General features: G+C 40.9%; 1 protein-coding gene across 2 annotated transcripts in view; it reads left to right on the top strand.

Annotated features, from left to right (window-relative positions):
- SOGA3 (SOGA family member 3) overlaps nt 1–14,650 on the top strand; it is a 61,553-nt gene that overhangs the window by 37,594 nt on the left and 9,309 nt on the right. For both annotated transcript variants that reach the window (XM_032593240.1, XM_032593239.1), the window contains exons 5-6: nt 1,908–3,083; nt 4,514–4,820. In XM_032593240.1, coding sequence (XP_032449131.1) covers nt 1,908–3,083; nt 4,514–4,624 — 1,287 coding nt within the window. In that variant the 3' untranslated portion in view covers nt 4,625–4,820. The remainder of the gene's footprint in view (nt 1–1,907; nt 3,084–4,513; nt 4,821–14,650) is intronic.

Here is a 14,650-nt window from a genome sequence, read left to right as displayed (position 1 = left end):
TCTCTCTTCCCTTGTGAAATGGATTTTCATGTCAGCTCTTCCTGTGACATACATTCTCATTCTTCTCTCTTGCTGTGTTCCTGAGGTTCTCTCTTGTCTTTTCTCTGTGCTTCTGTCCTTTCTTCTAACCCTCTTCTACAAAAAAGCATACAGGCCAACACATCTATTTTTTTTTTTTAATTTTGCCCCAATATCCTAATTTTCTTTTCTTGGACTGCTTTTCCAGAGGCAACATGTACAGTGGAAAGAATAAGAGTTTTGGAATCAGTCAGAATACAGATGTGCTCTGTCACTTATTAACTTGTGCTCTACTGGTTTACTAACCTCTCTGAAGCTCATCTCCCTTTTCTTTTTTTTTTTTTTTAATTTTTTTTCAACGTTTATTTATTTTTGGGACAGAGAGAGACAGAGCATGAACTGGGGAGGGGCAGAGAGAGAGGGAGACACAGAGGGAAACAGGCTCCAGGCTCTGAGCCATCAGCCCAGAGCCTGACGCGGGGCTCGAACTCCCGGACCGTGAGATCGTGACCTGGCTGAAGTCGGACGCCCAACCGACTGCGCCACCCAGGCACCCCATCATCTCCCTTTTCTATAAAGTAGACCTAGATCACCTTCCTCACAGGGCTAATGTCAGGGCATAATAATATAAAGAATGGGATGGTCAGGCTCTGCACACTCAGCAGCTCTCAACCCTTCCGTACTAATTCTCATTAGCAGATGGGAGGACAGGAGACCTGTGCCCTGCTCTCTCCATCTCTTTCATCTCTCTCCATCTTTTCATCTCTTTCATCTCGTATTTAATGAGCATCTCTGGCAGAAGCTTATTATTCTCACCTTCACCACCAGTGGTTGCTGCTACTTTAGCACAACTCATCTCAAGCACCGCTGACTCATGGCTGGGAAAGGAAGGCATTTTTATTTCCATTTAAACATGAGGAAAACAAAACCCACAGAAGTTACATAAGTGACCCAAAGTATGTACTTAGAAGAGAGTTTTGGGAAACTGTCTCTGGGAGATGTGTCCACGGACAAATGTGCTTTGATACTAGCTCTGAGCCTGTGCTACCGTCCATTTACCAGACAGAACCAACTTTATCCATTTCAGGCTGATGGGGAATACATTTTACTTTTCAAGTGATCTGGATGAAACACTGTCCAGTTTCTCCTTGGACGTGCCAGGCCGGTGTTAAAATTCCCTTACTTTAATGCCTTTAAAAGGCAATTCTGCTTTGAATAAAGATGGAAGAAGAGATTACCCTCTTTGACCATTTAGAGTGATCATAAGCTTGAGAGTCAGGCAGAAATGAATTCAAATTTCACCTTTGTCTTTTGCCACTTACCAGCTCTGTAACCTTGAACAAGTTATTGAACATCTTTAAACCAAGTATTTCAATGAATACCACTTAGTAAGTTTACTAACATTAAATTAGGTCACATGTATAAAGAACTTTACAGAAAATGGCTGAGAGTCAGTGTGCTCAGTAAATGGCAGTGAGCGCATGTTAAGTCCACGTTCCTTCCAGGGAATAGGTTTCACATATATTTATAGACAGGGGAATTCATATCATGTAAAACATACGAAACAAACGTTATTGAAATGACATCCCAACAGTTGTGTGCAGTTACAACATATGATAATCGCTGAATAGTGATGACCACCGTGTTTCTCTTTTTATATTTCTTTCTCTTTTTGTTTCCAGGATGTGCTATTGTCCTAATTTTTTATCTGCCAAATAATTTTAAATGATTTGTAGAAAGTATACGTCATCTACTTTTCTCTCGCGCTTTGTCTCTCTCTCGTTGAATCTTAATTACAAGAAAAAGCCATTATTTTTGCAGGTGTCCTCTTTGTTTTCTTGATTTACATAAAATGATCTATTCCTCTTCCCTTCTTTTCCTCAAATGAGGAGGACAATGAAGATCTAAAATGCCAGCTGCAGTTCGTGAAGGAAGAAGCCGCTTTGATGAGAAAGAAGATGGCCAAGATTGATAAAGAAAAGGACAGATTCGAACACGAGCTTCAGAAGTACAGATCCTTTTATGGGGATCTGGACAGTCCTCTGCCCAAAGGAGAAGCGGGGGGCCCTCCCAGCACCAGGGAGGCTGAACTCAAGCTGCGGCTGCGACTGGTGGAGGAAGAAGCCAACATCCTGGGCAGGAAAATCGTCGAACTGGAGGTGGAGAACAGAGGCCTGAAGGCCGAACTGGACGACCTGAGGGGGGACGACTTCAACGGCTCGGCCAACCCCCTCATGAGGGAGCAGAGCGAATCCCTGTCGGAGCTGCGGCAGCACCTGCAGCTGGTGGAAGACGAGACGGAGCTGCTGCGGCGGAACGTGGCCGACCTGGAGGAGCAGAACAAGCGCATCACGGCGGAGCTCAACAAGTACAAGTACAAGTCCGGCGGCCACGAGAGCGCGCGGCACCACGACAGCGCCAAGACCGAGGCTCTGCAGGAGGAGCTGAAGGCGGCACGCCTGCAGATCAACGAGCTCAGCGGCAAGGTCATGCAGCTGCAGTACGAAAACCGCGTGCTTATGTCCAACATGCAGCGCTACGACCTGGCCTCGCACCTGGGCATCCGCGGCAGCCCCCGCGACAGCGACGCCGAGAGCGACGCGGGCAAGAAGGAGAGCGACGACGACTCGCGGCCGCCGCACCGCAAGCGCGAAGGGCCCATCGGCGGCGAGAGCGACTCGGAGGAGGTGCGCAACATCCGCTGCCTGACGCCCACCCGCTCCTTCTACCCGGCGCCCGGGCCCTGGCCCAAGAGCTTCTCCGACCGGCAGCAGATGAAGGACATCCGCTCGGAGGCCGAGCGCCTGGGCAAGACCATCGACCGGCTCATCGCCGACACCAGCACCATCATCACCGAGGCCCGCATCTACGTGGCCAACGGGGACCTGTTCGGACTGATGGATGAGGAGGACGACGGCAGCCGCATCCGCGAGCACGAGCTGCTCTACCGCATCAACGCGCAGATGAAAGCCTTCCGCAAGGAGCTGCAGACCTTCATCGACCGCCTGGAGGTGCCCAAGTCTGCGGAAGACCGCGGCGCCGAGGAGCCCATATCCGTGAGTCAGGTACAGTTCTGCCTATTGCGAGCCACGGCGATGGCGAGGCAGGTCCGCGGATTCGTGGTCCCTGGCGGGGCGTCTCCGCGCACCGACCTCCACGCCCCGCTTTAGGGACCCCCCCCTTCCCTCCGCTCAGAGCCTCACTGGGCTTGGTGGCCCCACAGCACACTGTTTTCTCACACTGTCCTTCTTCAGGCCTCAGGTCTCCATAACCCAGTCACTTAGTAACGACCTCCCCGCTGTTGTGTTTAAAAAGGAAATGTGCACACCCCCCCTCAGTTTTTGTGTCAAGATTAAAGGATGTTGAAGATACATCATTATTTGTCAGCATGTTCGGTACTACTCTACTGATTTTAACTGATCAAGCTGCAAGAAGATCCCAAATGGGAATCTTCAGTTGTAGATTTGCAGGTTCAAGATTAAACCCAAGATTCAAGTTGGGTTTAAAGTAATTTTTTTTTTCATTACTAAATATCCGGGAGTATTGTATAACTACTGACAGATGTACAAACCCGCAGTAAAGAGAGGTGATATTGTGTCTAGAGCCCCACCAAGGGGAAAAACTGGAAGCCTCTCCTTTGCCACGAATGGTGGTAACATGATCATTATTTCTAGAAACACATCACTGCCAGCTCTCTAGCTGAGAATCTCAGGACTGGGGAAGGAGTGTTTTACGTTAGCTTTAACGCAACGCTAATTCAAAGAAATAGTAATAACTATTCCCGAACAGGGAAAACCAGCATTTTTCCTTCATCCTAATTTGTAGAGGCACAACTGATGAATTGGACTGAGCTGCTCTAGCCAGGTATGGTGGCCAAAGACCCATGCATTTTGTCAGAATTAACCACATAAAAGAGAATTTGTAAAACATAGGCACTGCTACCTCTCTGGCAAGCCTCCTGTCCAGTATCCATTGGAGAAGCCACGGAAGTACAAGAGCATGCATGGCTTTTAAGACACGCAAGAGATTTACACTCAAAAATCAGTCTCTACACAGAAGCATGACATTAAATTAACTGCCTGTTAGTCACAACTAGAAAAATTGCAACCCTATTGCTTATTTACCTTGCATGTTGCTCTGCTTTGCTATGAAAAAAAAAGTTTTATGATACAACTTGTTAGATTTTGAAATGTTAAAGCTTATTTTTTTTTCTCTAATTATGTCAAATAGTTGGTTTTTAGTTTCCTTGTAGCAGATTTTTGAACACATTGAGCATGTGGGTTTTCAATTATACCTTCAGGGGGAAAAAATAGAGATCAGAGTGGGAGAAAGCACTGTGTATAATAATAAGAGGTTTCAGATTTTGTAAGTCTAGGCTTAAGGGAGGGTTCTTCATCTTAAATTGGATGAATGCTTAGATTAGTTAATATAAATTTAAGTTTTAAAAATTATTATTAATTAACTCTTCTCTTTGTCTCTGCATTTACCTTCCCAGATGTTCCAGCCTATCATTTTACTTATTCTCATTCTTGTATTATTTTCATCACTTTCTTACACAACAATATTTAAACTTGTCTTCCTTTTTACACTGTTTTTTGTACTGTAAATCTTTCATCATTTACCATTCATTGTAGTATTTTCAGTTTGTTTATTTTGTTCACCCTTCAAGACAAGAAGTAAAAGAAGTATAATTTCTGTAGTAATCACTGCTATAAAAACACTGAAGACTGCTTATTTCTTTAAAAAGACACCTCTTACCACTACCAAATTCAATAAGAAGCCCAAGCATTAAAGTATTTCAGGTAAGGACGTAATTGTGACTTTTTTTATATAAGTCATTGTAATATTTTTCTTTTGCACGTTAAGCTGTACTCTTCTTGATAGATAATCGTAAGAATGGTTGTAAAAATTGACTAAGTCTGTCAGTTATTTCTCAGTAGTTGACTATTATGATAACTGAAAACCTAGACATTCACGAGTTGGTGTCACATTTCAAAATATAGACAGATTTATAAAGTAACTTTGCTAGATTCTATCAGACTAACTAGTTTTGATATCCAGTAAATGGCAATGAAAACGATGGTGAACAAATGAAATGTGACCATCACAGAAACTCAATAATTTATTGCAATGCTGGTGGTATTCTGTCTAAAAAGATGTGTTCAGAAGCATGAGAGTGAATTAGGCCTTAGTTCATTGAGAAAATGGTTATAGCCCTCCTACTGCATTTAACCAGTTCCAGTCAAAACAGCCATTTCTGCCTTTACCTATTATACTTGGACATTCATTGCTGATTAGATGTGTTGTCTGGAGTTCTGTCCTCTATAATAAATAGATTACCACACAGAACTGCCTCCATAGCAGACAGTTGAGTAAGGAAAATATGGTCATTCTCTAGAATTTCATTAAATCGCAATCCAAGGCCAGTAGCAGAGTTCCAGCGGGAGTGGATCTCTAGTATAAACTCAGGTGAAACTGAACATCCCCCTTTCTCCTCATCCTTAAAATGGCCCAGATAGGTTCCATATATCTGAAATGTCCTATTCTGTCCATCTTATTGACTATTTACCCAATAGAAAGCTGGAATGCACCACTGCCACCAAGATTCAGAAATACCAACATTCGTGGAAGTTATGTACTCAGAAATGTTTGCAGGTTGGTTGGTGAATACGAAAATCTGTGGTAAAGTGAGGTATCTTGCACTTCAGCATCAAGAGTAACATTGGAAAATTTTTGCTCTACTACGAAAATTGGTTCTAGTAACAATCTCCTGAATCCTCATCCCCCAGTACCTCCATTTCCCTTTGAGTATTAATTAAAAAGAAGAAGAAGAGGAAGAAGAAGGGAAAAAACTTCACAATAGTTGACAATTCAGTTTAAAATAACTGCTCTTATTCAGTCATCAGTTGATGAACACTTGGGTTCTTTCCATAGTTTGGCTATTATTTATAATGTTGCTTTTGAACTTTGGGGTGCAAGTGTCCACTGACTGATAAATGAGTAAAGAAGATGGAATGGAATATTAGCCATCAAAAAGATGAAATCTTGCCATTTGCAATGACACGGATGGAACTAGAGTGTATTATGCTAAGTGAAATAAGTCTGTCAGAGAAAGGCAAATACCATGATTTCACTCATCTGTGGAATGTAAGAAACAGAATAGATGAGCATATGGGGGGTGGGGGAAGAAAGAGGGAAATAAACCATAAGAGACTCTTACAGATAGAAAACAAACTGAGAGTTGAGGAAGGGAAGTGAGTGGGGGATGGTCTAGATAGGTGATAGGTATTCAGGAGGACACTTGTGATGATGAGCACTGGGTGTTGTACGAAAGTGATGAACCACTGAATTCTACTCCCCAAACCAATATTGCCCTGCATGTTAACTCACTAGGGTTTAAATAAAAGTTTGAAAAGAAAAAATAAGAAAAAAAGGGAAAAAAAAAGAAAAAATAAGTGAAAAACCACATCCTTTTAAAAATACATGGATATATATACATATATTTAAACTTACGAGGGAAATCTCAATATGTATAAATTACTAATAATTAAAATAAATAGTAAGTTGAAGAAAGGGACCTCCTCTAGAGAGCTTTCTAACAGTGAAGGTAATCCATTTACATGAAATAGCTTTGCCAGATCTGGTCAGAGCCTGCTCCTAATCCTTTACATGATGCTGAAAGAGAACATAAATACATCTTACTTTAACAATCAAATAACTAGATGATGATAATAAATAATAGCTAACATTTATTGAGAACTGAAAATTGTATGTTAAATTTCATTTAATTCTATAAAGCACAGAATTGTACTAAAAATAACTGCTCTTAATCTCCATGTTTTTAAATTTCTTTTTGGTTTTTATTTTGTTTTATTCTGGAAGGAAGAGAGATCTGGAGTGAGGAGTAGTTAGTCAACAGAATCTGTCACTATGTACTTCTGACTTTTCATCTTAGAGATTCAAAAGGCTAGGTAGATGGGACGCCTGGTGGCTCAGTCAATTAAGCGCCTGACTTTGGCTCAGGTCATGATCTCATGGTTCATGAGTTTGAGCCCCGCATCAGGCTCTGTGCTGAAAGCTGGGAGCCTGGAGCCTGCTTCAGATTCTGTGTCTCCCTCTCTCTCTCTGTGCCTCCCCCACTCACTCTCTGTCTTGTCTCTGTCTCTCAAAAATAGATAAACATTAAACAAAACAAATTTCAAAAGGCTAGGTAGAACGTCACGAGCCACTTGGGTGGCTCAGTTAAGCATCTGACTCTTGATCTTAACTCAGATCTCACAGCCACGAGATCAAGCTCTGTGTATGGCTCTTTACTGACAGCACGGAGTCTGCTTGGAGTTCTTTCTCTCTCTCTCTCTCTCTCTCTCTCTGCCCCTCTCCTGCTCATATGCACTCTCTCTCAAAATAAATGGATAAACTTAAAAAAAAAAAAAAGAACTTAATGACAAGAAGAAATGAAATAAGGTAAATGCTATATTTAATCAATCATTCAATCACTGATTCGATCAAATCATTCAAGTTTACTTTACAAAAAAATCTCAGTGGAAACAACCACTGTAAATATCAAAGTCTGTGTGTTAGATCCGTGATAAGCCTCAAGTCTGCCAACTCAGTGAGATTATTTTGTCAACAGAACTGAAAGTAAATATTTAATGGCTGAAATGTATCTGAAATGTTTATTGCCTTTGAAGCCAGATACATCCACCAAAGCAATGATTCTCAGGTACTTATGGAACATTTGGTGGTTAATGGAGGTGTTATAAGTTGTGACAATGATGGAGAAGCTCCATTGGCAGTAAGAGGAAACGAGTCATAATCTCAAATAATTGTCCCACCCAAATTGTTAATATTGTCCCTCTGATGAAGCATGATATGCAGTGCACATGTTCACTTCAGAAGTATCATGGATATGAACTACACTGTGTGGCTTTAAGAAACAGGCTTGAGAATTTTAACTTTCTTTATTGTGAGAAGAAGGATCAAGAACTAAGTATCTAGATCAGTGGTTTTCAATCCTATCTGCACATCAGCATTCCTGGTATGTTTCTAAAATTGAGGCCCTACCTCACTAACTGAAACTGAATTTTTGAGTCCAGGTATTTGTATTTTCTTAAACCCTGAAGAATCATTTCTTGAGATGTTTGAGTTATCTAAAATATGTACACACAGCTTAAACCAAAGCTAGGGTAAGCTATGTGATACCCACTATATACAATCAAAAGTTGTCGGGGCGCCTGGGTGGCGCAGTCGGTTGAGCGTCCGACTTCAGCCAGGTCACGATCTCGCGGTCCGTGAGTTCGAGCCCCGAGTCAGGCTCTGGGCTGATGGCTCAGAGCCTGGAGCCTGTTTCCGATTCTGTGTCTCCCTCTCTCTCTGCCCCTCCCCTGTTCATGCTCTGTCTCTCTCTGTCCCACAAATAAATAAACGTTGAAAAAAAAAATTAAAAGTTGTCTAGGTTTGAGTAGACCTTAAAGTTTCATTATTTGCCCTTGCCACTATGACAAAGTGGTTCTAATTCCACAGTGGTGCACTGTTAGAAAACTCTTAATACACGTTCTCAAAATCAACATACATAATCAGAGTAGACAAATAGGAATAATATATGACAGAAAGGAAAATGAACATGGGCAGTGTGTATATGCAGGGTCATGCACACACCTGGCGATATAGGCACATGCATGCGCTCCATTAAAGCCTCAAGATGACCCCACACATACACCCTGACAATCTACCATTTTGTGGATTTTTATACAGTTATCTCTGCCACAAAGCTTCCCATGTGGTGCACTACAAATGCTCTGGGAATGATGAGTGCCAACTGACTCTACCATCCAAACCAAGATGAGAAAGCATACACAAGAGATGTGATAATGCAGCAGATTACATAGATCCTTTGTCTGTTTAACAAACATTGTAAAGTGATGGCTGTTAGGTACAAAGTAAACTTTGGTTTTTACTCTTTTAGCACTTTTTATTGGTTGCGTGACCAGGACAGATATGTAAACAGCTAATTGTTTAAGTGTAAAACCAGTGTAAAAACAAAAAGGCTCATGGTTGCAATTTATTTTGGACACTTGACAGCATGTTAGATTTCCCCAAGAAAACAATAAAATCCTGAGGCTTTCTTGGATGGAATGATACTGTAAATAAACAAATACAGGGGTGCTACATATACCTCAACATGTCTTGTGGCCTGAATAAGAAAGGAGAGGCTAACCAAGACAGGTCTGGGCTGATCAAAACATCAGCCTCATCCTTAGATCTGAAGATAATTCAAACAAGTAAACCTTGTTGTAGAAAATTCCCTTGCATGCACATTCTTGGGCGTAGGAAGGAGTGTCTTTGGTAATTTGGCCTGGATTTAAGAAAAAAATTTAGTTGGCTATTTTTAAGCAGAACTACTCAAACTCATAAAACAAAGGAAAATTCAGTGCTGAGCCTGGAATGTGTATTGGCCTGCATTCTCCAACTTTCACTTCAATTCGTGTGGTAGAGTGGGATATGGTTATTTAATCGGCTGCCAGGGAATGTCAGCTTGGTAACCTAAGTCTGAACTCCATATTGGTGCAGCATTCGCAGCTGTCTTCCAGTAGAACTACAGCCTGCTTCTATCTCGGAGTCATGCTTCAGATCAGATGCACTCATTGAATGCAAGGACTGAGGAGAATGTAGTGGAGGATGATATCACAAAGTGAGAAAAGTTGGCTGCTCGTTAAACTGCTGGAATTTGGTACAACTCAAAAATAGTATTCATGAAGACACTACTGCTTAAACTCTAGTTATAAACCAATCAGGTCTAATGAGAGATCATTTTGATTCTCTGTAGTTTTGAACTAGCTTTGGTAGGGGAAGTGATTGCATCCATATTTTGATTAGATTAACCTTTGAGTACGTCCTGGTATTCTCAATAGCTTGTGGGATTCCAAAGGGAAACTCATACAGAGTAAGAAAGCTTTATGGCCTGGACATGACAGGAAATCCTTTATAGAGGCAATAATAAATGTGATAACATACCAAATGCTTCTCAATAGTACTTTTGTGTGATCAGTTGGGACACGGGGAAGTGATGGTAGCTGTTTTAAATGTTGGTCCTTCTGACAGTCTGTTCAGAATCATAGAATCTTTTAAGATCCTTTCCATAGAACCTAATAAATACATTTCAATCCATGCCTTCTCTGCTTAGAGCCTCAGTCACTCACTCTACACTACTCACTCTCAGTTTTAAAATAACTCTGTGGCTGTCCTAGTGAAGCTGTGAGTTAATTTTTAAACATTTCCAGGAGCAACTTTCAAGTACTGTTATAACTTTACTTGATCAGAGAATAGGAGCAGTAGGGGTGACAACCACCTCTTTAAAAAAAGAGGAGAAATTCAGAAATTTCTACTTTTCACTGCCCGTTGTTAAGCCAGGCTATATCGTCCTAAAGAGCTTCATTGTATATCTCAGATGTTTATATTTAATAAACTTAAATATGCTGACATTTCCTGATTATTCAGTTTCATTGTTAAAATTGCAAAATGCTTTTAGTTCATAGTTGTATAAGTTTTTCTATAGCTATTTTTCAAAATAGGGTACCATCAAAACTCAATATCTGAAAATAAAAATCACAAAATTTTATAAATATGAACTTTACTGTGATATAAGGATATATAGTGAATTTTAGCAGTTATTCAGCCTTTTAAAAAGTATTCATGTTGTGTTTTAGAATGTTCTAAACCAAAATTCAAGCTCAGTTCATAATATTTTGCTTTTGTTTTGATTATTTTTCTTTTAAGTTATTAGTATATTCTTAGATATATTAAATAAATTAAAGTTTTTATCTTATACCAAAATAAATATTAAATATTAAATATGGAGGATAGCACAAATTTAAAAATTAGAACCTTTTAGAAAACTTTAGAACCCTAATTCACTTCCTAAAATGCAAATGTCCTGGCAGTATTAAGAAAAGGTGCAGCGGGGCGCTGGGGTGGCTCAGTCAATTAAGCGTTTCATTCCTGGTTTCTGCTCAGGTCGTAATCTCATGGTTCATGAGTTTGAGGCCCGTGTAGGGCTCTGCGCTGATGTTCAGAGCTTACCTGGGATTCTTTCTCCTTCCCTCTCTCTGCCCCTCCCCTGCTCTTGCTCTCTCTCTCCCAAAATAAATAAACTTAAAAAGAGAGAGAGAGAAGAAATGATGCAACTATTTCAGGAATTTTTATACTGCATACGCCAGAGATGGAGCTCTGGAAATGATTGATTCTGAAAAAAGTGTGTCCTTTATTTTCTGTAGTCCCTTCTGAGTGCTTTGAGTTGAGTTGCTTAAATATGTACATTGACAAACAAGACGCATTAAGTGATTATCAAAGGCTGGCAAATAGCATTTGTTCCTCTCTGAGGTTGTCCAACATAATGTACCTTGAAAGTCCACAAGTCAGCTCTTTTAAGTTCATGTTGAAAGTACCTGCCTTAACCTATGCGTTGAAAATTAAGAGGGTGTGAGGGGCAGAAAGAAGCGTTATCAGTTTGCCTACTGGCCTCAAATGATTTCGTAAGGAAAGGGAATTTAAGAGCTTGTTTTTTGAAATATACCTGATAGAGTCTATTATTTCTTAAAGTCAGAAAACTCCACTTAGCATCTACTTTATAATTCCCTTTCTTGTTTTTCATGAACATGTGCAACTTTTGCTCAATCCATCTCATTTCCTCTGTATCATTAACTCCCGGATAGGGAAAACAGACCTCAACTTTTTAAATTTTTGTTAATGTTTATTTATTTTTGAGAGCGAGACAGAGAGAGCATGAGTCAGGGGAGCGCGGAGAAAGAGGGAGACACAGAATCCAAAGCAGGCTCCAGGCTCTGAGCTGTCATCACAGAGCCTGATGCAGGGCTCGAACTCATAAACTGTGAGATCATGACCTGAGCTGAAGTCGGGCGCTTAACTGACTGAGCCACCCAGGCGCCCTCACATACCTCAACTTTTTAAATAGAACAACTTAGGTGTCAGCTTCAGTCAGTCGTTTAAACCTTCAGAGGGAGAAGTTAACAAGTCAGCAAAACTAATTTGCTCTGGATTTTAGGTGACTCCCAGGAATCTGAGCTCCTATACCTTCTGAAAGGAATTGCATATCTGCTGAGGCACCAGGGCCACTGCATGGAGGGTCTTAGCATTACTCTAACTGCTTAGATTCCATGTAGGGAGAAAAGCCACAGTGAAGCAGCCAAAGGAGGTATTGACAGAAATTAAGGATCCCTCAGCCTTGGATGTCACAAATCTTGAGGTGAGAAAGCTTTTCAAGAGAACAAACTCATGTCCTCACCTTAGAGGGAATATAATTTGCTCATAAGTAGCTATTTGTTTGAAGTACTGATATTTGTAGAAAGTGGATAGATTCAGACAAGCAGGGTAAACTCAGAATAGATAAGAATGAAGTCATGGGAGTTTTCCTGTGCAAAATATTTCAATGGCAACAACATCAACAAAAGAATATAGTGTCAGGGCAAGCACAGCCTTGTGGGTACTGTGTTTTTGTCTCATGTGGACTTATTGAGAGGCCTTGGTGTGGGCCATGAGTCTGGGGGCTCCAGAGAGTGCTCTGATTGAGTAGGGGCAGGGCTGCACTGAACTGGGGCTTATGGCCTGTCTATACCCTTATCTTTAGATTTTTTTACCGTAGCCTTCCCACACCATGATGTCACATTTCTTTCCACCTGGGCACCCACCCATACAGCATCCTGTTCTGATCTTCCCTCTGTCTCCCCACTCCATGTCTTGTGAAATGGATTCTTTTCCCAGGCTGCAGTCAAAGCTTACCTATATTTATTTGTTCCTTCCAGTCGCTTCTGTGTTCTAGCTCTTCTTTTATGTGCCAAGATGTGACTAGCCAAGATGTAACTGCTTCTTCTGTCAATGAAATTTTATTAGACAGTCACAAACGGGAAATATAGTGCTACCACCTAATGATGATAAATTGGACATTTGTGGTAGAAGATATATGTGGGCTAGCAACTCTCGGAGAAGGTGGGGGACTTATTGCTGTATCTTCAAATTATACTGGCTAAATGGCCTCTCTCAGCCCCACAGTATTGCTAGAACTTCCTTCCAGACAGAAGTGACTCAGGGCAGCCCTCTTGTGGTGGACCGAGGTTCCCAAGGTTCTTTTCTAGAATAAGAGGTAGCCCTAGAACAGTCAGTCCTTTTATTTAGATTTTGTTGTCATCATTATCAAAATCTCCTAACTCAAGAATCTGGAAATAATATAATGAGATGCTAAAAACTAATTTGAGAACAGTAAGCAAGATCTATCTCTAGTTGTAAATAGCCCATACTTCTAAAATGTTTTTGTGTTTTGTTTCTTCAGAATACAGACCAGTACTTAAAAAGAACAGATAGTTTAAAACTGTTTTTTTTTAATATTTCTGTCATCTGGAAATGCCTGTACATAAGCCCCATGACAGATCTGCTTGGCTAAAAACTCTGTTGACATGCCACCAGCCGTCAGAAAGAAGAGAGAGCCAGCATCCCATGATTCCAGAGGGAAGACATCCAGCACTGGGGAAATAAGCACATTCACTGAAACACAACAATCTAAATATGTAACTTTCATGGGTAATAAATACTCTGTGTGTGACTCTTATAATTTTATAAACCAAAACAGACTCTTGTATAAGTATCAAAATTATATTTCTATCACTAACACAAAATCCAAACTCTGTCATTCTAGGACTAAAATAACACAGGACCAAATTTGACAGAATTAGCTGTGGAACTTTATAAAAATTAAGAAACCTTGGCCTCATCACTGGATGACCTGATTCCAAAAATCTGAGGGCAAGTTCCAGCTTTCATAATTTTTTTTTATATATAATTCTGAGTGATTGCAGTGTCCAGTAAGTCTGGGAGTGCCACAAGTTTGTGGTCACCTTGATGGAATGGGGACCACCAGGAGAGGCTCTTTGCTTTCATTTGTAAGTTTATTTCAAGGTTGTGGGCTGCTCAGAATGTGGACAGTCAATGCCACAGGTTACATTTCAGGAATCTTCAGAGTTGACCAAGCTTGCTGCAAACAAGGATTTATCTTATTCTTCTTCTGGGCCTTAGGGTCTGACAGTATACCTGGCACAGAGTTGGTGCTCACAGATATTTGTTACACGGAATGCTAACTGGAGTGCCCAAGACCTCTCCCTAGAAATGGAAGATAATTTAAGAGTCAAGAGAGTCCTGTTAAGCAACTGAGATCCTATATCATAAAGTATTATGAAAATTGCAAGACGTGCATTATTCTAAAGGAAAGGATTATTTTAAATATGACATCTGTAAGAGCATCTAAATTTTAATATGCATTAGAATGGGTTCAGTTGTTTTTTTTTAATGTTTATTTTTGACAGAGAAACAAAGCATATGGGGGGAGGGGCAGAGAGAGAGGGAAACACAGAATCCGAAGCAGGCTCCAGGCTTCGAGCTGTCAGCACAAAGCCCAACGTGGGGCTCCAACTCACAGACTACAACATCATGACCTCAGCCAAAGTCGGACGCTCAACCGACTGAGCCACCCAGGCGCCCCGAGTTCAGTTTTTCAAAGTCATCACTTTTCCAATTGTTTCCATCTGCTTGCCAAGGAAAGTAGAAACACAGTATCCTTTCAACTGGT

The sequence above is a fragment of the Lynx canadensis genome, chromosome B2 (genome assembly GCF_007474595.2).
Source record: "Lynx canadensis isolate LIC74 chromosome B2, mLynCan4.pri.v2, whole genome shotgun sequence".
NCBI lineage: Eukaryota > Metazoa > Chordata > Mammalia > Carnivora > Felidae > Lynx > Lynx canadensis.
This window is presented reverse-complemented; position numbering and strand designations above follow the sequence as displayed.